Here is a 27,804-nt window from a genome sequence, read left to right on the forward strand (position 1 = left end):
GTGAGTGTTTGGTGCTTTTAAGGGATGTGCTGTGGCTTTGTATTGATAGGAAAATTCCAGTTGGTGTATTGGCAGTGGACTTTGAAAAGGCGTATGATAGAGTGTTGCATGAATTTATGTTTGGTGTGTTGGAAAAAATGGGAGTACCTGATAAAATTATGAAGTGGATTAAGTGTTTATACTGTGATATTGGATGTAGAGTGATTGTGAATGGATGGTTGACAAGGAAAGTCAAAATTAAATCGGGGGTAAGGCAGGGATGCCCTTTATTGCCTGTTCTTTTTGTATGTGTAATTGAGCCGCTAATTAGAATGTTGAGGAATGACAAGTGTGTAAGGGGGTGTGGAGATACCATATGGAAGTGGGAGATGCTTGAAGGTGATTGGATACATGGATGATATTACGATCGTGTGTAGGGATGTAAGGAGTTTGAGAAGAGTTAGATTATTGATGGGTTTGTTTTGTAGTGCAAGTGGTTTCTGTGTAAATATGGAGAAGAGTGTGTGCAAGTTATTTGGATCCTGGAGTGGTTTTGAATCTTGTGGCTGGAAGGAATGAGGGGGAAGTATAAAAGTGCTGGGAGTGTAGTTTGAAAAGGATTTATGCGGTAAGGAGAGTTGGAAGGATGTGTGTGGTAAAATAAGAAAGAAAGTTGGATTGTGGAATTTGCGGAGTTTGACAATGGAAGCAAGAGTGCTTGTTATTAAAGCTGTGATAATGCCTATGTTATTGTATTTGTTTTTAGTTTTTCCTGCACCAGATAGGATCTTGAGAGGTATTTTAAAAGAAATTTTTTTTCTGGAATTCTAAAATGGAAAAGTTGAGTAGGATGAAAGTTGTGAAATGTGGTATAAATGGTGGTAAGGGGATGGTGGATGTTGAGAAATTTTTGGGAATTAAATATGTTAGTGCTTGTGTGGAATTGAGTCGGAAAGAAGGGATTGAAGGATGTATGGTGAGATATGTAGGTGGAAGTGTGTTGAGGAAATGTAAGGTATGGAAGATTCAAGTGGGAAGGCCTGTCTGTTTTGTGTCGCCGTGGTTTTGTGTTAGAATTGATAGATATATTAGAAGGTTTGAGTTACAGGATATAACAGGGGATGAGTGGTGTTGTAGAAAGAAGGTTGTGATGAAAATTATGGGGAAGGAAGAAGTGGAGATGATTGGGGGTGTTAGGATGGAAGATTGTGAGGAAGTGTGGAGGAATGTGTGCAATAAAGAGATTGAGAATAGACAAAGATATTGCTTGGATGTCTGTACATAGATTGCCTACGAGATTGCCATTTGCATACGAGAGAGTTTCAAAGCAGGAGAAGGTGTGTTGATAGTGAGATATGTTCGAGGGATGGATGTGGTAAGATTGAGAGTATGGATCATGTAATGTGGGAATGTAGCTATGCAAAAAAGGGGCGAATGTGTTTGAGAAGAATTATTAAGGGCTTGACTGGTGTAGAAAATTTAAACTTTGATATGATGTTATATGGTTTGTGTGGAATAGGAAAGGATGAAAAGAGAATTCTTTGGATGATTGTGAATTGTTTGAAAGAAAGTTTGTGGGATGTAAGGAATATTTTGATTTTTAAAAAAATAATGATTGGTCCTAAAGAGTGTGCTTCCATGGTCCCTGGTAGGCTTTTTGCAAATGTTTTTTTATGATAAAAAAAGAAAAGCTGAGGAGTTTGTTAAAAAGAAATAAAGAGGAGGGTGCTTATGGGGTGGGTTGAATAAGTCTATGTAAATGTTCCTTCCGATTGTTTTGATTTGTGAAGTTTGATGTAATGATTTTTTTCTATGTTATTATTGTATATATTTGTTTTTAAAGTGAATTTTAAATAAAGAATTAAAAAACAAATATATGTCACAATTTATGGTTCTTTGCCCATTCATTTTACAATTTTTGCAAAAATCAGGCATTACGTTAAAAAACAGGAATCTCCCCTCCTCTTGCCTATTTTCTTTTCCCAATCCATATGCCTAGCTCCCCCATCACCTGTCCTATTCGACTTTGTCACAAAATTCTAGCAAAAAGGTTTCAATGTCCTCCTCAGACACAAATGGGTCATACATGGCCCTAAAAGCTGGGCACAGTGGACATTCTCCTTCTTTACCCCACAAATTTCAATCATCAATTTTTGAAAAATAAATCGGATATCTTTTACCTCTCTATATAATGGATCCATCAGGACTCTGATGGTGTCCTTTACCCAGTGCTGATCCAAAAAGGAAGCTTCCTCCATAATTCCTAAAAAGAAAAAGAAACTCAAAAGGCAGGATTCTTCTCCTTGTGTAGGCACCGAGCCAAGTGCTAGCACCAAAAACATGTTCTCCGTCCTTCCTTCCAGTTCACTTAAAGGTAGGCTCTCTCATCAAGCACCTAGCTTGATTTGCATATGCAAATAAGATTCACTTATGATGCTTTTCAAAATAATTGCATACAATACTAATGCAAATCAACATCCAGAACCTATACTGGTAAAACCAATAAGGTTGATCACTCCTCAACCCTTTGTGCTGGCTCTGCCCCCAATAGCAGCAGCCAATGCACCCAAGGAAAATCCACCGGCAGGCTGAGGACAGTTGGCAGCCTACTAGGTACCTTCTGACACCGACCCACTACAGATCTTAACAAAAAGTCTGAGAAGCAATAACCCATTAAGGGGCTTAAGTGGGTGTGCCCTTGTGGGGTCATTATGGGCCAGTCATAGTGGGAGGAGAGGCCATGATGTGTTCCCGGGATGGCCAGACACATCTAGCGGGTTTGCATAGCCCCTCCTCCAAACACCAGTCCGGTCTCAACCGGCTGGAGGACCACCGCTCTTTGAAAAAGCATTGGTGGGCCTAATCCTGTGTCCCAGGATGGTTTACTAGCCTGAAACATCTGTCTGCAAGCAGGGGAGGGCTGGCTCAAAGCATTCCTTTGAGGAGGAGCCCAAATCCCAAAGGTTTGCCAGTCGGATGTGCAAGTGACATCTTGCCATGTTCTTCCTATTTCTTCCTTCATCCTGTTGGTTTTGTCTTGTTCTGTCTTTGGAGTACCAAGAGAGTTGCACCACTCCTGGAAGCACTGCAATTCCAGGTCAATGCGTGGAGTGAACAGAGCAAATCCATTTTTTAAATAGCACCCTCCTGGGGGCTCAAAGGCTATTTTAAGAACAGGTTACGCTAATTTTAGGTTTAGTGGTCTATTTGACTTGTTTAGGGAACGATCGGAATTAAGTACGCTAATGTGGATCCGCGTTGTATAATGGTAAGTTAATAATTGGAAAGGAAAATTTAAATATAGGAAAATTAAAGGATCGTTTTTTTTAAAAAAAGAAAAGAAGGGTTTACATTATATACCAAAAGTAAGGGTTCAAATCACCAACTTAACTTTTCCAGGATACATGTAAAACACTTCCTTTACAACTTCTTTATGTGTTTTCAAAATGAAATACATATTAAACAGGGACCACATTTCTTTTTCTTCAGCCTTATATCTTTTAGCCATTTCAATAATCCATCTTGGCATCCTGGACGACCTCTGGCAGCTTTTATAATTTCACCTTTCTACATGTTTATCCATTCCGGACTACATTTACTAAATCTCATTCTGATTTTCCGTTTGAGAAATTCCAGATCCAAGATTTCCTCTTCAGACTCAGAGATTCCAGATCCACAAAGTTGCTCACTCCTCATTTTCCTGCTTGTTAGTATCTTTTCTTCCTCGTTTTCTTTATTTATCTCAGGCATTGCTTTACCAGGTTCAGGTACACTTCTCTGGGGTTCAGGCATAGGTTGCACTGGCTCAGGCTCACTTCTCTGAGGTTCCAACACCATTTTCTCCTCCTCAGCCATTGCCAGGTAAAACAAACCATAATCTGTTTTTTACTTGTCACAGGTAGGAGCAGATCTCAGCACCAGAAGGTCGTGCAAAGTAAGCAGATCCTCCACAGGGAGACCTATACCCCTTCAAAAATTCTTCTCACAATGGGTGAGGAACCAGGCATCACCCCAGTTCGTTATTTTCCTTACTCATTAGTTTAAGGCATACATATTGATTAAGTCCCAAAAGCCCCCCTTGTGATTAACCTTTACACAAGTTAGTGAGAGAAAATATATCCATCATTAAATTTTAAACCATTTGTCAAGTTATTGATAAACTTTTTTTTTGTAAATAGTAAATAACATTAGAAAAACATTTATTTGATTTTATATTGTTTTTTTTTTAAAGTTTACATATGTAAATTCTTACCTTTGGTGCAATGCATGATGGTCCTTACATTGAAGCCCCGCCCCAGTCCATGGGTTCCATCATTCAGAATCGGCATTATGGTTTACAAGAAGTTCCACGTACATCATTAGATCTAGCTTTACACATTTTTATTAATTGTTGGCCAAAATGTTTGTTTTTACCCATTTTTATCAAGAAAATAGCACTAAATTGTGATTTATTTTTACACCAAAACATAAGCAAATAATTAGCACCAGTGAAATGCATGATGGTCCCCACAATGAAGCCTCTCGACCACACCTTACACTGGTCAGAGTGGGAATTGCAGCATACAAGCTCTACAAGTTCCTGGATACACTTTAAACCCCTTACACATTTCAGTTCCTGGACTGTAACCTTTACCTTTTCCTGTGAATTGCAATCCCCTGAACATGGTTTGGCCACCAAAATTCATACAGTGGCTGGGTAAGGGGGGCTCTGGGAACATGTACCAAGTGAAATACTGCTTCAGGGACTGACCTCATGTAATGACAGTGTATCCAGGGCTTTTGTAGAGTAACTCCTTGAAAAGTGTAATTCCCACTCTGACCAGTGTGAGGTGTCAACTGAAAGTTTCAGTTTGGGGACCATCATGCATTTCCCTAAAATCGTATAGTTTGCAAAAGTTTTCTACTTAAATTTGTACTCATTTTCATTGCTAGTTTTTGTTAAAACTAGAAACAAAAAATTGTGAGTAATACCTGATACACTAGCAATACACAGGTAGTTTAAATATTTATTTTAAGCTACCACTCTGAGCAGTGTGAGGTGTGGCCTGGAAGGTTTCACTTGAGGACCATCATACAGCTCACCAAAGCTAGTGATATGCATATGGACTATAGTTTTCTCTAGCACCACCTTCTTCATCAATACCATAACAATACCATGTTCAGGGGCTTTTATAATACTAAAGATGGGTAACAATTGCTCCAAAAGATGGTCTACAGGATCATCTGTGGAAAGGACTTAATGGAACCAGTCCTGGGCTGCAATGCAGAAAAATGCAGAAAAATTCTGGATGAACGTTAGATCCAAGAGATTCATCAACGGCACCTGCCCTGCATGGTGGTTCAAGTTGGATTTTCATGCATGCCAAGAACTTATGTAGGTATAGGCACTGCCCTTTCTGCATCATCCAAGAAGAGATTGCCCTGCAAGTCTTCTGGCTGTGCCCCTACATCCAAGCTGCGTTGGAGGCTCTGCGACGGGAACTGAGCAAATACGTGTCAAGGACGTCCATTACACGCTGTGCTGTATGGTCTGTTCCACGGTGTATACACAGAAGAGGAAATGAAGAATCTTGGAGGACTATGAACTTTTCATTTTTTGATTATTTTTTTTATCTGGTGCGCCAGGAAGCACCTTATCCACTGGACGGGGATGATGTCCATCAAGTACTGCCACCAACTGGTCCTTAATCTATTCAGGGACTACGCTTTGATGTATTTTCCCAAAGAGGATGAAGACGTCTGAAAGGACCCCCCTCCTCCCCAAGCACACTTTCGGCCTGTGAGTTCAATGTTTAAGTTATTGCTTGTAATCTGTTGGGTATGGCGGAGTCATGCAAGCCATGAGGGACTGGCCTTGGTCTCGCACCAAACCTCAGGCATCACACTGCAGTGTGTAGGAATGTATGTATTTATTTGAGCCTGTGTTGGGGGGATTGTAATGCAGTGTTTTGTGCGCTGCGTCGCAATTCCTTGGGTGTACCCTAACTGTATTACTATGATGAATAAAGCTTATTATGCAATCAAAAAATGATTAAAGTTGGCCAATTTTTCTTAAAAACTGCTTCAAAAAAATCATAATTTCATGGCAAAAACATTTTTAAAAAAATCTCCAGCTTTTGTTCATCTATTGTCAGAGAAATTATAAATATCAGCTAAATAAATTTGGAAACAGGAGCCATGAATGCATAATGAAAGCTCAAAGGTTCAATGAGGTAACCCCAAGGTCATGGGTTCAATTCTAATCTGTGGATTACCTCTCTACTGCACATTGTATAAAGTTTTTAATGAGGTATCCTTAAAAGTTTGTTGGTAGGAAAGCACCTTAAAATAGCTTTCTACATTCTTTTTTAAAATACATAAATTAAAAAGTTTTTTTACTTATTTCAAGCTACTTGTTCTCGAGCTGCAACACACCTGATTGGTTTCTTTTGGTTGCTTATTCTTCCCGTTCTCTGAACATCTGCTATACAGGGACTGGGAGGGAAGGATTGTAAGTCATATTAAGGAAGGTTTTTGCTAACATTTAGATACACTCTATAGCAGCAAGAGACACTCTATAGCACTCTTTCCCAAATGTTTTACCCCAGTGTGCCCCATGAATATTTCTAGATCTTAGAGTGCCCCCAATGAAACAAATAATTGCTGTTCATTGGGGAAAATGCTTTAACAACTGTAGTCAATGAAAAAGGTGGTGGTCAGAATGTCGCAAATATCCTAAAAAATGTGGATGCCATGTTGGTGAGCTCTGTTGGCCATGAAACTATGTAGCTACCAACTAATGTAAGGTTTTCAGACAATAAGATGTGTGTACTGTGGGAGGAACATAAATGCCTTGGTGGAGAAGTTTATTTTTTATGTTAATACAACCTCCATGGGATTTTTTACTGTTCAATGTTAAGTTGTCTTTGATGTTTTTATGCTTCAAACCTGTTTTTAATAAATTCGATTTTATCCTTTTTTATCCCTATCTTTGTGTAGTGTGTACAGAATTCTTCCCATCATCCTGTAAATTATATGATCCTCTTACATTGAAGGTACCCAATGGCACAGTGGCCAAGTGGTAAGGCATTGGTCTCGTAAACCAAAGATCATGGGTTCAATCCCCATCTGTGCCTTTGGTCTCCCTTTCATCTTCCTCCTCCATTTCATTTAGATTTCAGCACAAAGCCATTATAGGTTTATATGAACGCTACACATTGTATGCAAACATAAACAAAAATCAATAGAAAAAAAATACAATACGCTAATGAGCCTGAAACAGTCTTGTTACAAGTGCAGCAGACACAGTTATATATATAACTGTTTATTGCAGTTGCAGTTTTTTTCACTTCCAAAAAAGATATTTTTCCTCGAACAATATGCTTTGAAATGCCTGGAAAATGGGACTATTCTAAGACGAGTGAATTCTCTAACACAGTCCCCTCCTACCTGCACAATAGTTGTTGGCCCAGATCCTCTCCAGCCCCTTACAAACCTTTGATCTGGTTACAAAGATGGAAGGGAAAAACTTTAAAGCAGCCATTCCCAACCAGGGTTCCATGGAACACGAGATACAGTTTGCGTCAGGTATTCCGGTTCTGTGATTACCTTGGTTCACCTGGGACCACTAAAGTTCTGAGGTTGACACAAATTCATGGGTGATAACCATAGCTGGTTTTAAAGCTTGCTATGCATTGTATGCTCATGATATGTTCACATGTCATAGGGCATGCCCTAATCCATTTATCACCATGACCCGACTCATGACAATGTTTAAGGCATTCTTGTAAACTGGAGATTATGGGTTCAATCCTCAACTGTGCCTTCTGATGACTTTCATCTTCTACCTCTCCTTATAGATTTCAACACCAAGCTATCGTAAGTTTAAATGAATTGTGTGCTTCAATACACATTTCCTTCTTGCCTGTCTGTGTAAAAAACCTTAACTTTCATTAGAAAGTCATTATCAGCAAGTGTGAATCTGTTTGGATTGCTTACATCAAATCAAAGGTGGTGGAACCAGACAATCTTTGATCTTTGGACATTTTAACGGGAATGTAGCTGTGGCCAGGTGGTAATGTGTTGGCCTTATACACCAAAGATCCAAGATTATGTCCCCTGTTATGCTTTTTCGTAGCTTCTGGGTCAGAAGTGACTTGCAATGCTTTTGATGCACGTTCTATAAAAAATGTAAGGTAAGCGCAAATGCAGGATGGCCAATAACTCCTCAGTCTCTGTTTACAAGACCAAGGTCTTATGATATTGGCCATGTTGTCAATGCATGGCAAAGTTGGGGTATTCAGTAGAAACTTTGTGTAGAATGTCTGGAACCTTGAGCAAAGCCACTTTATAAATTGGTTGGTAAAAAGTTCAATCATACTTTGATTTTAGTTTTTTAGATTGATCTCTGATGTGATTTTAAATCCAGTCCTTAGTAGGTTGCTAATTTTGGTTTTTATTGACAGTATTAAAATCATTTTGCTCTCAGTGAATTACACATTACAAGGTATAGTAATAAAGATTTATATTACTGCACAGGATGCAATGTATCACCTTTTGGAATTTTCAAATTATATGGCTTACTAGAGAGCAAATATCGTCTGTGTGTACCTGTTCTGTGATCACTTTGGTTACATAGTTACATAGTAGGTTAGGTTGAAAAAATACATAAGTCCATCAAGTTCAACCACTAGGGAAATAAATATATCCTAGATATAAAACCCTATAAGACATAGTTGAAACCCTGGTACCTTCCTGATGCCATGAGGCAATCCGATGTTCCCTGGATCACCAGTCACTGTTATTTTTACTTTAAAGCCTTAATCCCCAGTTATATTCTGAGCTTCTAGAAACCATCCAGCTTTATCCTAAAGCAGTCTATAGTAGTTGCTGAAACTACTTCCTGAGGGAGCGGATTCCACATTTTCAAGAGCATAATTTTACATTTATCTATATAAACCCCCCTAGCGTTCTAATTCTTCTCAGTTTTTTGATGCAAAAAGTGATCCTATTTTTTTTGCATAGAAATTTTTGTTTATATTGTGGGCCTGTAATTCTTAAGATTAACTCCCAGGTAGGATAATTATATTTATTTATTATAATATAATCATAAATTATAATATAATACATAATTATAAAAAATATTAATAAAAAATAATGACATAATGGACAACAATGTAATCTAAAAATAAAATATAAAATTAAAAATGTACTTTTATTTTTATTTGTTGTGTGGTTTTTTGTACTGTAAAAACCATTTAAAAGCAGATTACGTTGTAATCTGCTTTTAAATTTCCCTCCCAGACACACCCCCCAATACATCACCACTCACATCACCCGGAAGATGACTCATCCTCCCGGGTGATGTGAGTGGGGATGTCCCCGCCTGCTCACACCGGCTCTGCTGCTGCTCTGCATCTCAAGAGAGATGCAAAGCACAATGCAGGACTTCTGCATTGTGCTTCACATCTCACAGCAGATGCCAGCAGCAATAGCAAATTCCGGGGGTGACTCGGAATTACCACTTTTTGCATGTAAAAGCCACCCCGAGTCACACTCGGGATTACCGCTAGGGGGGTTAAATGTCATTTGCCACTGTCCATTACATAGTTTGGTGTCATCTGAAAACACAGAAATTATACTTTTAATCCTAAACTCTATATCATTTATAAAGATGTTAAACTGTAAAGGTCCCCACACTGAACCCTGGGGTACACCACTAATAACCTTAGACCATTCAGAGTATGAATCATTAATTACAACTCTCTGGATGCGATCTTTAAGCCAGTTCTTTATCCATTTACAGATTGACTTTTCTAAACCTATTGACCCCAACGTCCACCTGGGAGGTGAAAGTTTGGCGTATGACACAGATGTATAGTATTATCGTTTCTTTTAGAGTTGGAGTAAAAGCTATTGTAGATGGTGGAGTTTAGGCATTCTGTCACAGCAACCTTTAAGAAGAGCTATACCAGTTACTTGGTTTTTACCAACCTTTGGAGGCTTTCAATTGTTTTTATTTTCATCTCTATCAGTATGCAATGTGTAGTAGCTTTACAATCTTATGGTGGCTTCTTCTTGAATACTAACGCTTTTATAGACAATCAGGAAGTGTGTATTGTTAGTGAAATACAAAAAGAATTCTTGCAAAACACATTTAGAGGTGCAGATGGTGATCTAACCAATGATCTTTGGTTTACAAGACCAATGTCTTATCACTTGGCCACTGCACCATGGACACTTGTCATTTGTACAATTGTATAACATACAATTGTATAACAATTGCAAATTGTATAAAACTGTCTCTTGTCCTTAGCCCAGCCCATGACAGAATACTGAAAATAAGAGCACTTGTCAAGCAGTAAGGTATTAGCCTTGGCAGCCATAAAATCCCATGTCCGGTTCTCATGGTGGCTTTTCCAAAAATCCTTTCAATATAACTTTATCACCTTCAATGATTCTGACATTGTATATAGATAGTGCAAGATTAAAGACAAAGTAACATTGACCAATTCCAATTAACTAACACATTTATTGCCATATGGCACCTGTGGAGATAGCTCAGCTCACCTCTTGACCACTGCACCATCCATATGCTTTCCATGGGTTCTGGCTTTGGTAGGATGATAGATTGTATGACTTGTTCAGATTGTCTTTTATATATATATATATATATATATATATATATATATATATAAACAATGCGGGGAGACAATGAGTGACAAAAGTGAAGATCTTAAGGACGGGCAGGTTCAATAAAAAATAGTGTGTTCTTTAGATCTTTACAATCTGTGCATTAAATAGAAAACACATTATTATCAAATCACCATAATGGGGATATGGTGATAAACAGTCATTACCAATATTAACAACTTTAAAAATTATGCTTAATCATGGTATAGATCAACTTGTGTAATCCGCTCTTTATAGTCCTTTAGCTTGACCCGACTCGTTTCACAAATAATGCTTCATCAGGGGTGAGTAGAATTTGATATCACAGAGCATACATCAATGATAACAAATTTAGGTTGGGTAAGAAGGAAATAACCTGGTGATGCTTCCTGAAAGGTTGTATATCATCATAAGCGAAGGTCAAAACAAGTCCAGATATAGTTCTCCTGGAGGTTGGAGGCTATATGTTCAGGTTCTAGAAATGGCCTTGTTCTTTCTTTCATTATAGTTTTATAATTGGGGATAAGTGAAGGAATTTCCAGGTAGAGGTAGAAAATCATCTATCAATTAAAGTTAGACTTTTTGGATATAATATATATATATATGTTAACACAAGATTTGCAAAGCATTATTGGTGTTACTTTCCTATCACAATTTAAATTACACTTGTTAAGTTGGTGACAGAGTCTCTTTAAAACATACATTTCATAAATTATTGACATATATATAACTTTTATATTTTGAATCTTGTATATCTGGAGTTCAGCTTCCTTTTTAAAGAATAATGAACTCTCTCTGTCACTGGAGGAGGTAGCCATGTTCTGTTGATGAAGTTCAATGTGGATGTGGCAGAACACAACACACATTAAAAGCTTTGTTATTACCCATACAATGAACACAATAATCGTGTATTCCTGGCTATGTAACTCACCCCGTTCAAGGTTTTCAATTGTATAATGCAAACAAAGCTGTAACCCTTCATTCCACATATAAGAAAGGGCCAGAAAGTATGATACATTCATTGTGGAGTAATAAAACAAATGCTGTTCCCTTGGTGAGTCATATATAATTGGGGATAAGTGAAGGAATTTCCAGGTAGAGGTAGAAAATCATCTTTCAATTAAAGTTAGACTTTTTGGATGTTTCAACTTTTGCAAGGAAATTACAAAACCCCAGAACCTAGTATGGTCATCAAACTTGCTGTAAAAAGGGCTGTGGATTAGAAGAACCAAAAGGAACATGACTGATGTGAAAAAATATATTTAGGTTAAAATATAGGTATATAAATACATTTTACTGTAGACCAGGGTTCATTAGTTTCAGAATTAAACTTATTAACATCTTAATGCTTGGATATATATTAAGCTTATGTCCCATTTTAACTCATTCTTAAATTCCATTGTAGAAAGTTTGATTTCACTTGGAGCATGAACCCAGGGGGTACATTTTACAGGGGTTTTGCAATTCACTGGTAAAACTTTGAAAAGAAATTACCAAAATGAAAAAGTAATACTTAATTTTCATAAATATTTTCTCCACCGGGAGAAGATCCAATAGGATTTTTCTCCAATAGGATTTAATTGTCATGAAAATTTCCTGACCCTCCCTGTTTGGCAATATAAAATTTACCCTCTTAAGTTAACCTATAACTATAGTTTTAACTCCTCGAAATGCCTGGCAGCTAGATGGACTCGGCACTCTTTAGCCAAGGGGCAATGTCTGAGCCCATTGCTGTCCATATGATATAAATAAAAGAAAGTAATTGGATGGGTGTAGGTAAGTGCAGAAGGTGTCTGAAAGATTTTGGTTAGATGTTACTCTCTGAAAAAAGTGTGAGATACTTGTGGTTTGGTTGACTTACAAACAACTGTATTCTCTGTGTGATAAAAGAACATAGAAGTGTGATAAAAGTGATAAAAGAATAAAAAGATCTCCTGCTTAGCTAGATGACCTCTATATGCAAAAACATTGCAAACATATATACTAAATATACTATTTATTGTGAACTCGCTTCCTTTCAGCCATGTAACTGTCCCAAGGTACTACCTCGAAGAAATGTAATAACAAACAAAGACTTAAAAAGCAACTCCATACTTTGCCCATTTATGGTCAAATAGCAGGTACACTTTAGAGTAGTAAAGGTAAGCTGTACACTACAAGGGTCAAAATGACTTCCACTTAGGTGTGTATTAATTCCCATAAAACATAATAAAATCCCCTGATAAGACTCCAAATTTATTGATTATTATTAATCCATTGGTTGCACAAAGTGGGTTTCCCAGGTTCTTGGTATTCATGGAGGATATTATGATACATTCAAAGCCTGGATGAAAAAGAAAAAACAAATATGAATGAATGCAGTTTGAACCTTCTTAAATAAAAGTTTATCCAAAATGAAGTCATATTTAGGTGCTTGGTACAAAATTAAGATGTCTGGTATCAGCAGTGTGAGAAAACCTAAGACACTGCTGTCTCTGATTGGTAATCACAGAAGATTTGGAATGAGGTTTGGGTTTCCTTGCTGTTCTCTTTGCTGGAGAGAAATTTGTAGCTGAGGACCTGTAGTGCATTGATTATACTCAAGTGCATAACTTCTCCCTTCCTGGTCTTTGAAGTACGCTATATTTTTTGTACTTATCAATAGACAACATTTTATCAAACCCCTGAGGAACCCTATACCGGTAAAATGTGTCGGGACTATTTTTCGAGTCTAGTACCAAATATGCCAGTCCTGTGACTATGCAACTCGACTAGGGATACTCTTTTGATACAATTTAAATTGTATAATTATGTATGAAACTTGAATTTATCAATACATAATTATTATTTAAACCATATCTCTGAGCCGGAGTGAGAGTTGTTCCTACCATGTCTGGATTGCTAGTTTCACCTAGTACACATGTGGTGCAGTGGCCAAGTGCCAAGGCATTGGTCTTGTAAACCAAAGATCACGGTTTATGTCCCTGTCTGTGCCTAATGGTTACTTCTTTGTGTCTATATATTTAACATTCATGTCCAATTTAGTGTCATGTTTTGCCGGAAACTTGCTTGGGAACAACCATAAATAGAGGTTTATAGCACCAATAAGCTTTGGGCACCCTTGACCCCAACTACCTACCACATGGGCACAGTGACCCAGTGATGAAGGTGTTGGTCTTGTAGACCAAAACAAATGGATTCACAGCCAAATTTTTTTGAAATGTATTTGTAATTGGCTTACTATCTACTTTGTGGCAAAACATTTTTAGACCTTTAGATGGTGTACTTTATGATTGCACAAAGAGTTTTTCAGTTTGTATATATATATAATTTATGCTGCACATGTGGAGCATTGTAGTGGCCACTCACAAAAGCACAGCCTATAGGCACAGTGACCAAGCACTAAGACATTCATCTCATTAAATCAAAGGTCATGGGTTCAAACCCCACCAGTACCTAATATATGCAAGATTCGCCAACAATCCACTAGAACATACCAAAAATAAGACAAGCCATGGCTAAGGAATGCAGGTACCCTTCTCCTTATTAGTTTTGTATTGAAATTTGGTTCCCTCTCCAACTCAAGACCTTTGGCTAAGTTACCCCCAAAGGCTTTTGGTAACCAATTTATTAGGTCACTACCAGAGTTCTGTAATATAAGTGGCGTAATACACTGCCTTGAAAAATGCTCCATGCCATCATCATATTGGCTCCCCATTTGGATTTTTCCAAAATTTTGGGAAATTTCTGACTCATGCTCTTGATTGCACTATGTTCACCCAATGACTTTTGGGAACCAAGTTATTGGGCCAATATCAGAGTGCCCTATTATTATTGGTGCAATACACTGCTTAGAAGAGGCTCCAGGTCATCATCATGTTTGCTCTCCATTTGGATTTTTCCAAAACTTTTTCCTCCTCCATGCTTACCAAAAGCTGTTACAATACCCTACAATACCTAATTTAGTATAGTTCTTACAATTGCTGGGGCAGAGGGTAAGTGTCCTCCTTTTTTACAGGTAAGATGAAGTGCCGCACTTGTGGCACTGTTCCAGTTTTGTCTCGATAGTGGTCACGGTGTTGCTGAGCACTCTGAAAAAGAAGGGGAGCATATTAGTGTTCATGGTGCAAGGACATGAAAAGTAAGGACCGACTGACCACATCAAAGCAACCCTTTGAAATGATCAGTGGAGTTTCAGACTTTGGAGACATTTTATGAGTCTACATATTCAATCTTACATCCCCCCCTTTCCCTAAATTCCAAGGTTGATGATAGGGATAAGGAGTCAGGGGAAACAAAAAAAATAGGGGAATGATGTCACAGAATCTCAGTTTGAAGAACCTTGACCAAAAGCTGGAAGAAGATGGATCAAGATGGCCATGCCAGAAGAAGGAAGCCACAGAATGCATGGCACGGGGCCTACTGGACTGGATTGCTGTGCAATTGAGGGCTCTTCAAATTAAAGGTGTTTTTTTTTCCACTTGAAGCTGGTGTTCTGTTTAATGAATGCATATGTACAGATAGATCAAGGATAAAATAACCCATGGAAGAAAGAAATAATAATCAACTATTGATTATTTTTCCACTGTGTACTTTGAAAGAAAGTTACAAACCTTTCTAAACTGGTCTAACTCCTGAGTCCTGCTATAGTCCACATTGTATCGTGACCAGCTTGGGCTGTATAGGAACCTGTCCCAACCACGGGACCGATTACTCAACACCAGTGCAGGGTCATTGGAGTAGCTGGTAGGAAACTGCCCCCCTTTGCAGTAAGGACTTTGGCTTGAACTGAGGGCTGAGGAGCGGAAATCCTGGAAGCAGCGCGCTGTGGTATTTCCATACGTATCTCCATAGGTGAATGCCTCGGTTGGAATGTGTCCACGATACCTATGGAATACAATGAGTTGAGCATTATATAGAGATGCGATGAGCTACACTTCTATTCATAATGGTGACCAAGGACTTTGGTCCATCTATGACTGAGGCCATCAAGTACAACCTTATCCTATATCCTCTGTAGCATGGGGTGTTCTGAAACCTTACCAGTCAGTTCCTTTATTTTAATTATTTGAAGAGGAATTAATTTGCATGAATTTGTAAATTTTAAATAAAAAAAAATGAACAAAAAGAATCTCAAATTTGTCAATTTGGGCTCAACCACTGGAAAATTCAAACAAAAGCCAAAAGACTCAATAAATGTGAAAATTCACATCAAAGCTTAAGTGGTCATTAGGACTTATTTGTTTATTATTTTCTTTGTTGAAAAGAATGGTGCTAAACAGCTGAAGAACTCAGTGGTCAGTTCAGCCTCATCTTGAAGGATCAAGCTAGGAAAATCCAACACAACCAGTCAGTTCCAATTCTTCTCCCGAGATTGATAAGCCAGTGGGTGTCCAAGAAAATGGCAGACTCCCAATATTAATATATATTTTCCCATATATCCCATATATGAAAATGGTTTCTGGTGCATGCTCATGCTTATGTAGGAAAAGGATTGACCAGACACATTCTCATACTCGTATGGCTACTGCTGACATAGGGTGACCTATTTGAACTTGTCTTGTGCCTAATGAATTGTTGACTGGTCTTCAGCCTTGTATGCACCTGTCTTGTGTTGCTGAATTACTCCTCAACTCAGATTGTATCCTGACCTTGACCTTGTTATGGACCTTGGCTTGGACCTGCTTTTCCTACCGTTCCTGACCCTTGCCTGTTATTCAACCTGTACCTCCTTTACAGACATCCATGCCCTTTTAGTGCCCAGTGTCCTCATCACTAACATCAGGGCCACCATAGCCAGATCAACAAAAGAAGCCATATTCTTTACCTTGGGCAGCCACCAGGTACCTGGCAAATTCTTCCACGGCAGTGCCAGGCACCCTAAACAAAGGGCGTTCCCACAAACATTTCAGAAGGGCCAAATTTTGTAATTTTGTCAATCCCTAATCTGATTGAGCATCATTCTTTCAGCAGGTAGTCCTACCTGTATGATGTGGTGTGCTGGTGCACATGACCATAAGGTTGGAGATGTCCAACCCTGGTGGTCAGCAGAGGTGATGGGAATTCTCACCAGAACTAATGGGCCTGCTAGGGAAGATGGTGAATTTAATTACTGAGATGCCAGCACTATCTAACTCTTTGTGACTCAGTTTAATCACGTTCCGAAACGAACAATAATTGTTTTTCTTCCAATGAAACCAATCTGGTGACTCCACATTTCTGCAGAGGCGAGCGATTATCCGGGGATTGCCATGTAATTAGGATATAATTGATTTCCAAATCTGCATTATGCTGAGGCGATCATTTAAAGTCAAGGTGAAAAATAACACTCACATAGGATTTCCAGGATTCTTAAAGGTTCCGGTTACTGATCATTTCATTGTGAAAGAGGACTTGTCATGAAAGTTACTGCAAATATTACTGCAAAGACTCCCTGAGTTTCCTGGATCATATGGCCTCTGGCATTACCGTGGAATGTTTGTGGTTCCCAATCAGTGATGGCCGAATGCATTTGCTAAAGGTTTGGAAAACAAATTTTGAAGTTACCCAAGACAATTCCAAGGTAAACCAATTTAGCAATCCTTAGAGAACTGCTTCCTTAAAGGGACACCACTCCTAACAACCTGCACCCAATAGGAATCCCACCTGCACCATACATTAGCAAAGGCATTCCAGCTGGTTGTCATCATATGCAATGGTAGCATTCACATTGGCTTGTGGTTGGCCCAGTACGTACTGAAATGAACTTGGGTGCATCCACCCATCACTGCTTGGGACCTACAGACTTTCCAAACTAATTAATTCAAAAAAAGTATGTATATTTTTTAACACTATCATTGCATCTGACATTTACAGTATAAAACAGGGGACCATTATTACCTTTAGCTTCCAGTAGCATATACAGTTCCATCTACTTGCTGGAAGATAATTTGTCAATAAAGCCTTATGTGATCACTGCTGACATAGTTAATCACATGATTGTTAGAAACTGTGATTAGTTCCTGGGTCATAAAAAATACTTGATTTGCCAATACCAGTCAAGATTTAAAGGCAGAAGCAACACAAAGGGATAATCACTATTCAATGAGACTTTGTCCAGAGTTTCATTATTACACAGATTGTAGGTGAATTTAGACTTTAACTGTTCCATATTTGTATCAATGTTTTAAATATAGAGGTTTGTAACTTGGTCACTAGAGGGAGCTCTTCTGTCATAGTGATGACTTCCTTGTATAAATCAGCCACACATGCAGTGCACTTTAACTATATGTTCTTTAACTATATGAATGTCTTGTAGACGCGCAATGTGAGAAGGAGCAATGCACTAAAGGAGGGTATTTTTCTGAAGATTCTCCCAGCCAGAAATGTTTCTTTAAAAGCTTTTTTTTATCCATTCTTCCACCACAATTATTAATGCATAAATTGTATATATAACATCTAGAAGGCCTGTTGGCGCACATAGAAAGCTCATACCAGCTGCCACTTGACCACGTAAATAATTGAAAGGAGCCAAGTATAATATAACGAGCAATATGATATCCCATCCCTGGAAACAAAGGTGCTCCCCATGCTTAACATTGTGACAATGAAACCATAAAGAGGAACACAATAGTATTGGTATGAAGCCACACACAATGTAATTACTTTGAGTGGGGGGGCACAGTACACGGGCTGCGTTTAGGGTAGGGCAAACTGGGCAATCTCCAGGGCTCTCACCTACTATACCACCCCAGCTCACAAATATCATGGAGATGGAATGCTGTATATTTAGGGCCCTCACTTCATATGACAGTATATCTTTTAAAGTGATCTGTACCTATGGGCTGAATGCTTGAACTGGAATGGACTGAACTGAACTTCCTGCAATATTTCCTATCACCAAAAAATTACCTTTAAGTTGCAGCTTCCTATTGGTAGCTTTTTTAGGCTATTTTCACCAAGTGGCCTGGACAGTAACACACTTCCTGTCTCAGGGTGACAATGCTTACTGCCATTTATCTTTGGGGGAACAGCGTTGTCACTCAACAACAGGAAGTGTGCAACTGGCCGGACCACTAGGTGAAAATAGTCTAATAAAGCTCCCCAGCTCTAGTGTTCCATAATCTACAAAAGAGTTCTGGGAACTTCAAGCTTTTTTAAGCATATCCTTGGGTAAGGTTGGGAACAGGGTGTAGGTTTAGCAAATGAATAATTAAAGAAAAATCTGATTGAGTAGTCGATTTCCCAACACTTTCATATCTAGCTGGCATCTCAAGCATAACAAGCATTAAAAACTTCAGCAAACAGATAAATCCTGCTTCATTTTTGGCTGACTGCATTATCTAGCCCCTCCTTCCTCGGCCTGACCGGTTCCTTGTGGGCGTTACCTACAGTGACCTGTATGCAAATAAAGCCTGCTTTACACTCCTCCAGGCTGAAATCCAATCAGCAGGATATTTTGATATTTGCATAACTCATCCCAAGAGCCAGCCCACTGCTTGTATCAGCTCTCCTGAAAGGCAGAACATTGTGAAGGGTGCGGCACCCTTCTGGCCTCTCCCACCAGCCATAAATTACCTGAAGTGTATAGAGAAGCACAGAGACCCAGCATTGAATTTCCTGGGTCCCTCACTTCCTGTCTGGTGAACTTGTTTTCAACAGAACAGGAAGTGAGGCTATTTGATACTAAAGGGGCCCTGGATAGATCCTAGTCCACTGTGGACACATTTATCATTTCTTATTCACACCCTCCCATCCCAGTTGTGCTCCTTATAATTTGGAAGGGAAAAAAGCGCCGGCTTTCTGGGTGAATGAATGTTTCATCAGGCTTCTTACATAACACACAGCTCGGTTGCAGTCGGATAATCTTACAGGATCACCTAACGAGCCTTTCTCTTCCAATTGGCTGATTAGGTGCACGTGTCCTGACTGTACTTTTCCCTAAATATAACCAAAAGGAATTGTATTTCTGTCCATCGCGTAATGAAATGTACACAGCTCTGCGTAGAAGGAAATGGGACCTACGGTAATCTCTACTATGTATTTATTGTGCCAGCCAATCAAAGAGGACCAAGCTTCCTCCTGCCAACTGACAACACTAAATCCGCAAACCCATTATACCTCCAGTGTTGTCACGCTCTCTATTAGGACTAAAATGGACATGGTAAATCCATCCTCCTTTAATATATGTGAATGACCAAGCCCCCATGTTCAATCAGCTACATCTCATCACCTATTGGTAGGGTGCCAAGACCTAAGGATCCCTATGGACAATCTCCAGTGTTTACGCCCCCTGAGGTATCACACATCAATGACTGCTGGGAGATGATGAGTCTTTGATGCTACCTGTCCTTCACACCAAGGGGGCGCACTGCTGCCACAGCAGCTACCACCTGTCCACCAGAAATTGTAGGGAAATAGGGGGAACATTAGCTATGCCCTGAATATTTTTTTCCAAAATTAAAGAGACTCTCAACATAACAAACTTATCAGGCAGAGTTGGGAAATGAACCCAAGATCTTTGGTTTACAAGATAAACACTTGGCCATTGCACCATGATCAACCAAACTACAAATCCCCTTCACCATCACCACTAACAATAGAATGGTGAACCTCTGAAAAGGAACTGTGGATGAAGTGAAAGGCGAGAAGAACAGTCTAAAACCATTTCATACCATGCTAGTTAAGGGTCCAGTGGCTGACTGGGCCTTGTAAACCAAAGATGATGGGTCCAACCCCCATCTATGCCTAGAATAAATCCAGTGCCTTTGGGTATCAGATGGTTTCATTATCATACATTAAATAAAAATACAATAGGAACATAATAAGCGACAAGATGCAATGTAATAATGGTGGAGAAAAAAAAACATGATTCTTGCCATACATCTCAATATCAGAGATACCTTTGAACAGGACACTCGCAAGGCTGTAGTTGTATGAGCAATGGCCAATAATTAAGGTGTTGGTGTTGTGAACCAAAGGTCATGGGTTTAAATCTATGCTTCTCCAATGCCTGATGTCCCCATATGGTGTCTGTTTGGGTTATTTTGACTGCATAAGTAAATAATAGGAGCATGATAAGTAGGGGTGCAGTGACCAAGTGGTATGGCTTTGGTTGTGTAACTTTAAAGTTCATAGGTTCAACTTCCAAACCATTCTTTCTCCTAATCTTGGTACTGAAGCTCATCAGGTCAAAACTTTGGTTTCTTTATTTTGAACTACATAAAAACACAATAGGAGCATGATAAGCAAAAATATACAAGGTAATACAGTATAATGTAATCCTACACTAAAAAGTCACATTGAGTAAATGTTCCAGTAAGAAGTAAATTTGTCTTTGCCGTGCATGTTTAGCTATCCAATTGTCAAGTTATCTGAAGAATGCCCAACCAGTAGAGGGCGCAGTGGCCAAGTGGTAAGGCGTTGGTCTCGTAAACCAAAGATCATGGGTTCGATCCCCATCTGTGCCTTGTGTTGTATCTTTATGTAAGATGATTTGCTAAGGTAAACTGTAGTGTCTGTTCTTATTAGGTCTTGGTAGAGGAAACCAGGTTCCTATATGGGGTAGTTGCTGGTGAGAGTTCTCCTTGGAGTTGGTGTATCTCTGTTCTGGTGCTTTTTATTATTATTATTATTATTATGTAGTACTTTTTTTTAATCCTTTGTACAGGATTTATATAGCGCCAACATATCACTTTTATTAAAAGGGTTAAAAATTCCTCTGCCCTTTCCTAATAGTTGGGAGATGGAAAGTGAGTATGACCTTTTGGCGTGGCTCACCGCAACCTGGTGTGACGTCCTTTTAGGGAAGCCCCAGCTTAGTACTTGGTTGGACTTAGCTCCGGAGGAATGAGTTGCCAGGTTTTGACCAGGTAGTTCAAGAGGGTGCCTCTTGTCCTCTGTTCAGAGTTTTGCACCCCTGGGGGGTTCATGGTATGGGTCCCCAATCTCATTTGGACATGGGAACATCTCCTTTAGGTTGTCCTACTACATGAGATCAAATATTGTCATGTATGGGCACCATGACCAAGTGGAAAAGCCTTGATTTTGTATGCCAGGAGTCATGGGTTTTGGTTTCCACCATTATCCTGTTTTGCATTGCATCTTATCATGCTCCTATTGTATTATTTTTTCGTGTAGTGCATGATAAAGTCACAGTTAATAACCTCAAGCACAAAAGGTTAAAGAAAGGCACAGATGGGGATTGAACCCATGATCTTTGGTTTACGAGACCAACGCCTTACCACTTGGCCACTGCGCCCTTCTTTATGCTCAGGAGGAGCTCCACACATGCTTCAAGAGGATCTGCTGAGGTGATAAGTAGTATACCCTATAGAAACCCTGCAACATTTTCATGTATGAGTATGATAGCCAAGTAGCATGGCGTTACATTCGTACACCAGGAGTCATGGGTTTGACCTCCACTGTTATGCTGTATTAGATTGATGCTAATTTTTTTCTGTAAAATGCTACTGTTGTATTTTTATCTAATACATAATCAATTCCCCCAGATGATGATCTCAGGCAATAAATTCAAGGTACACATATGTGGGTCAAGCCCAACATTCTTGGTTTACAAGAACAACACCCTATCACTTGGGAATAGCCCCCTTGATGCTGTGTTTGATAAGTTCCAAAAATAAGAGAGTCTACTGAGGCACTAAGTAGGAAACCACTGAATCTCACCAACATTTACAGTAGCATGGCGTTGGTTTGTACATCAACGTACGCCAAGAATAATCTGTTTGATCTCCATCTTTTCCCTGTATCAGATTATATGTAATATTTTTGCTTATTGCGCTCCTATTGTTTTCTTATGTAGCGCATGACAAAGGAACCAAACACCAATGTAAGGAATTTTTTCCCATTGGGCACCAACATAAGGGCATTCCTTCTACTTACCACCAATGCAAGGAGTTTTTTTACTACCAATGTAAGGAATATTATTTTCTACTGACCACCTATGTAAGGAGAATTATTCCCAATGACCACCAATGTAAGGAACATTCTTCCCATTGGCCACCAATGTAAGGGATATTCACCCCACTGATCACAAATTAAATAGAAATTCTTCCCACTTCCTATCAATATAAGGGGCATTCTTTCTACTGACCACCAATGCAAGGAGTATTTTTTCGACCAATGTATGGAAAGTTTTTCCAACAGACTGCCAATGAAAGGAGTCTTTCAACTGGTCATCAACATAATTAGCATTTGTTCCATTGGTCACCCATGTAAGGGGCATTTTGTCCAGTGACCACCAATGGCATTCTTTGGAGGAGTATTTTTCCTTTTGACCTTCAATGTATGGAGCATTCTTCTAAAATGAAGGGGCCATTCTTTCCATACCATTGATTTTCACTGAAAAGGGGTTATTCTCCAACTGACCACCACTGTAGTGGGTCCTCCTTAATGACTATTATGACCATTTAAAGATGTCTTCTCTCACCTTCACTGACCACCAATGCATGTGTGCTCTTCTCTGATGATAATCAATGTAAGGGAGAACCACACTGGCACAAATAAAGTATGGCAGGCCTTATACTGACTACAAATGTACACTGCCGGTACAATAACCACAAATGTAAGGGTGAGCACCACACTGATCACCAAATAAAGGAGGCGCTATACTGATTAACAGTATAAGGGGCACTACAATGACCACCATTGTAAGTGGGATCTTCAGTGACCACCAGCATAAGGGGGTACTACAATGACCACCAAAGTAATGGGGCTCTACACTGGTTAATAATATAAGAGAGATTGCACTTTCCACAAATATAAGTGGGCACTACATTGGCTATCAATAAAAGGGGGCACTACACTGCCTACCTATATACGAGAGCACAAGGTGACCACCAATGGAAAGTGGTACTACACTGCCTACCCAAAAAAGGGGGCACTACACTGACCACCAGTATAGAAGGGCACTACACTGACAACCAATAAGGGTGCAATACACTGACTACCAATATAAAGGGGCACTACCCAACCATCAATATAAGGGGGCACTACAATGACCACCAATATTAGGGGGCATTACACTGACCACCAATATAAGGGGGGCTATACTGACCATCAATATAAGGGGGCACTACAATGGCCACCAATATAAGGGGCACTACACTGACCACCAATATTAGGGGGCATTACACTACCATCAATATAAGGGGGGCTTTACTGACCATCAATACAAGGGGGGACTATACTGACCATCAATATAAGGGGGGACTATACTGACCACCAATACAAGGGGACACTACATTGACCACCATAATAGGGGGGACCTACACTGACCACCATTAAACGGGGACACCACATTAACCACCAATATAAGGGGTCACTACACTGACCACTAATATAGGGGGGCACTATACTGACCACCACTATAAGGGGGCAATACACTGACCACCAATATAAGGGGCACTGCAGTGACCACCAATATTAGGGGGCACTACACTGACCACCAATATAAGGGGGCATTACACTGACCACCAATATAAGGGGGCATTACACTGATCACCAATATAAGGGGGCAATACACTGATTACCAATATAAGGGGGCATTACACTGATCACCAATATACTGACTATACTGACCATCAATGTAAGGAGGAAAAATACAACATGTACCCTACAATATAGAACACAAAACATGGATGAATATTTATCAGATTGTTCCAGGCATCTATGAGGAAAGGATGGGCAGGCGTTGTGAATGTGGGGATTAGGCTGTGAATGTGGGCTGAGCTGGGCTGAGCTGGGCTGTGGTATATAATGGATCTCATAGCAAATTGAGGAATTAAGAGAAACATTACACTTTCTCAATGTGACAGCAGGGGGCAGTGGTGCACACACAATCCTCTAGGATCTTCATACAGAAGTGTGTGGTATTTCTTCTATTGGGTGTTATTATTAATATTATTATTACACAGTATTGATATATCACCAGTAAGGAAGTGCTCCTAACCCGAGCTTGTTACAGCACCTGTATACAGACACCTGTCCACAGAAGCAATCAATCAGATTCCAAACTAGCCACCATGGCCAAGACCAAAGAGCTGTCCAAGGATGTCAGGGACAAGATTGTAGACCTACACAAGGCCGGACTGGACTACAAGACTATGGCCAAGGAGAGTGAGACGGTGACAACAGTTGGTGCGATTATTCGCAAATGGAAGAAACACAAAATAACTGGCAATCTCCCTCGGTCTGGGGCTCCATGTAAGATCTCGCCTTGCGGAGATGCAATAATCATGAGAACGGTGACGAAGCAGCCCAGAACTACATGGGGGGACTTGTCAATGATCTCAGGGCAGCTGGGACCATAGTCACCAAGAAAACAATTGGTAGCACGCTGCGCCATGAAGGCCTGAAATCTTACAGAGCCCGCAAGGTCCCCCTGCTCAAGATAACACATGTACGGGCCCGTCTGCAGTATGTCAATGAACATGTGAATGATCCAGGGGAGAACTGAGTGAAAGTGTTGAAGTCAGATGGGACCAAATTTGAGCTCTATGGCATCAACTCAACTCGCCATGTTTAAAGGAGGAGGAATGCTGCCTATGACCCCAAGAGCACCATCCCCACCGTCAAACATGGAGGTGGACACATTATGCTTTGGGGCGTTTTCTGCTAAGGGGACAGGACACCTTCACCGCATCAAAGGGATAACGGGCAGGTCCACATACTGCCAAATCTTGGGTGAGCACCTCCTTCCCTCCAGGGCATTGAAAATGGGACATGGATGGATATTCCAGCATGACAATGACCCAAAACACACGGCCAAGGCAACAAAGGAGCGGCTCAAGAAGCTCATGAAGGCCCAGGAGTGGCCTAGCCAGTCTCCAGACCTTAATCCCATAGAAAATCTGTGGAGGGAGCTGAAGGTTCGAGTTACCAAACATCGGCCTCGAAACCTTACTGACTTGAGGAGGATCTGCAGAGGAGTGGGACAAAATCCCTCCTGAGATGTGTGCAAACCCGGGGCCAACTAGAAGAAACGTATTACAGACTCTCTGAAGTCCTTAATGATAGCAAAAAGGAAGGAGCTCTTATGTACCTGGCACAGTGACCTCTGTACAACGCCATGGTATATATCAGCTCCATACACATAATGGTGTGTGATTACATCAGAGCGTTCATACAGCGTTCTGTATTCATTGTACAGCACTGCAGTATATGTCAGTGCTATAACAATGTATAATTTAATTGTGTGTGATGACATTAGAGTGTCAGCTCCTCAGCCCAGAGACTAATGTTACTGGTTTAGTGTCCTCTGTACAGCACTATGGTGTATGTCAGTGCTATATAAATGTATAATATTGCTGTGTGACAACATTATATTTCAACTCTTCAGCCCTGAGTCTGACAAGAATAGTTTAGTGTTCCCTGTACAGCACTGCGGTATATGTCAGAGCTATATAAATGTATAAAAATGGTATGTGATGACTTTTAAGTGTCAGCTCCTCAGCCCAGGGGCCTTGGTATATGTCAGAGCTATGTAAATGAAAAATCTTAGTATTTGACAACATTGGAGTGACCGCTCCGCAGCCCAAATACTGATGGGACAGTGTTCCCTGTACAGCACTGCGGTATATGTCAGAGCTATATAAATGTATAACAATGGTATATGATGACTTTTAACTGTCAGCTCCTCAGCCCAGAGGCCTTAGTATATGTCAGAGCTATATATAAATGTCAGCTCCTCAGCCCAGGGGCCTTGGTATATGTCAGAGCTATGTAAATGTAAAATCTTAGCATTTGACAACATTAGAGTGTCCGTTCCGCAGCCCAAATACTGATGGGACAGTGTTCCCTGTACAGCACTGCGCTATATGTCAGAGCTATATAAATGTGTAATAATAGTGTGTGATGACATTAAAGTTTCAGCTCCTCTGTACAGCACTATGGTACATGTCAGAGCTAAATAAATGTAAAATAATAGAATGTGATGATTTTAGAGTGTCAGTGCTGTCTGTACAGTGCTGCGGTATATGTCATAGCTATGTAAATGTAAAATAATAGTATTTGACAACATTGGAGTGTCCGCTCCTCAGCCCAAATACTGATGGGATAGTGTTCCCTGTACAGCACTGTGGTATATGTCAGAGCTATATAAATGTAAAATAATAGAATGTGATGATATTAGAATGTCAGTGTTATCTGTACAGCACTATGGTATATGTCAGAGTACAGCGCTACGGTATATGTCAGAGCTTTATAAATGTATATTAATAGAATGTGATGATATTAGAGTGTCAGTGTTGTCTGTACAGCGCTACGGTATATGTCAGAGCAGCAGATGTCACGCACTTACCCGGGCATGAGAGCAGGTGGCAGGTAGGTGGCATTGTTATGGGTGATCAGGGTGCCGGCACTCCTGGACGCCATCTGTCAGGCAGCGAGGTGACTAAGAGGAAACCCAAAACCTGAGAGTGGAGAATGGAGAAGTCGTCCTTCTGCTGACACTCTAATCTGCGTCTCCACGGTGACACCACAACACTGTGACCGGGCAACCTGACAACACCCCACACAATGCACAGCCACTCCCTCACTGAGCTCAGCATGAAATAATCCATAGAAAAAATGTGTTGTCACCAGGACAGGAACACTGGGGAAATCCTACAATGGGGACACCAGTTACTGTGACAACCAAATTTCTCTTAACAGACAGATTTCCCATCCAGCACAGGAAGCCAAGAGAAATGGATCCAATTCAGAATTCTCTGTAGCTGATCGTTTGCTTTATGCAAAGGTACAGAAATATTTTCCACTGCTGATTACTCAGCAAGAAATGAGGGTATTGGGAGACAAAGGTGCCCCAGTTCAGGGATTTCATGCTACGAGTGCAGAATATTCAGATCACACACAATGCAATCATTGAATGGTCACGAAGCATTGAAGGTCTAGATCACAGAACTCCCCCTGACAATGCCTTTATTGCTTTTCACTCCAGAAGGACGGCACCATGTTTATTCAGGCATCATCTAGGGTCCTTATCTATATCCTGGAGTGAGATCATGACTCAGGAATGGCACAATCATGTAAATCATGGGCAGTTCTTGGTGTTCACAAAAGTCTGACACAGATCAGCCCCTGCTGCAGCCTACAAAGTTACTATGAACAGTCTGAGTGATCACCCGAGGGGAGGAGACTGAGGAAATGCTTCTTTTTCCCTGCAGCAGACTTGATGATGTCATTTTCCACTATACAAAG

General features: G+C 40.0%; 1 protein-coding gene and 4 non-coding genes across 5 annotated transcripts; 2 read left to right on the top strand and 3 right to left on the bottom strand.

The window, feature by feature from the left end:
• Positions 1-3,880: 3,880 nt before the first annotated feature.
• On the bottom strand, positions 3,881-4,028 carry LOC140330199 (U12 minor spliceosomal RNA). Its single transcript, XR_011920669.1, has one exon. It is a non-coding gene; the product is annotated as a U12 minor spliceosomal RNA (small nuclear RNA).
• Positions 4,029-7,022: 2,994 nt separating this feature from the next.
• On the top strand, positions 7,023-7,094 carry TRNAT-CGU (transfer RNA threonine (anticodon CGU)). The gene has a single exon. It is a non-coding gene; the product is annotated as a tRNA-Thr (tRNA).
• A 5,624-nt stretch (positions 7,095-12,718) lies between these two features.
• Positions 12,719-27,062, bottom strand: CIMIP2C (ciliary microtubule inner protein 2C). The gene is made up of 4 exons (XM_072410340.1): positions 26,906-27,062; positions 15,222-15,495; positions 14,587-14,699; positions 12,719-12,952 (listed from the first exon to the last, which is right to left on the bottom strand). Exons 1-4 carry the CDS (start codon positions 26,977-26,979, stop codon positions 12,946-12,948), a joined length of 468 nt encoding a protein of 155 aa, XP_072266441.1. The 5' UTR covers positions 26,980-27,062; the 3' UTR covers positions 12,719-12,945.
• Positions 20,985-21,056, top strand: TRNAT-CGU (transfer RNA threonine (anticodon CGU)). Its single transcript has one exon. It is a non-coding gene; the product is annotated as a tRNA-Thr (tRNA).
• On the bottom strand, positions 21,776-21,847 carry TRNAT-CGU (transfer RNA threonine (anticodon CGU)). Its single transcript has one exon. It is a non-coding gene; the product is annotated as a tRNA-Thr (tRNA).
• Positions 27,063-27,804: the final 742 nt, after the last annotated feature.

Source organism: Pyxicephalus adspersus, chromosome 4 (genome assembly GCF_032062135.1).
Source record: "Pyxicephalus adspersus chromosome 4, UCB_Pads_2.0, whole genome shotgun sequence".
In the NCBI taxonomy this organism is placed as follows: domain Eukaryota; kingdom Metazoa; phylum Chordata; class Amphibia; order Anura; family Pyxicephalidae; genus Pyxicephalus; species Pyxicephalus adspersus.

Bases quoted from the DNA above. Each gene is read 5' to 3' on its own strand.
- CIMIP2C (XM_072410340.1), bottom strand. From the start codon at position 26,979: ATGGCGTCCAGGAGTGCCGGCACCCTGATCACCCATAACAATGCCACC. The intron at 15,496-26,905 runs GTAAGTGCGTGA...TGTATTCCATAG, and splicing joins CCACCTGCTCTCATGCCCGG to GTATCGTGGACACATTCCAA. The intron at 14,700-15,221 runs GTTTGTAACTTT...CTTCTTTTTCAG, and splicing joins AGTTAGACCAGTTTAGAAAG to AGTGCTCAGCAACACCGTGA.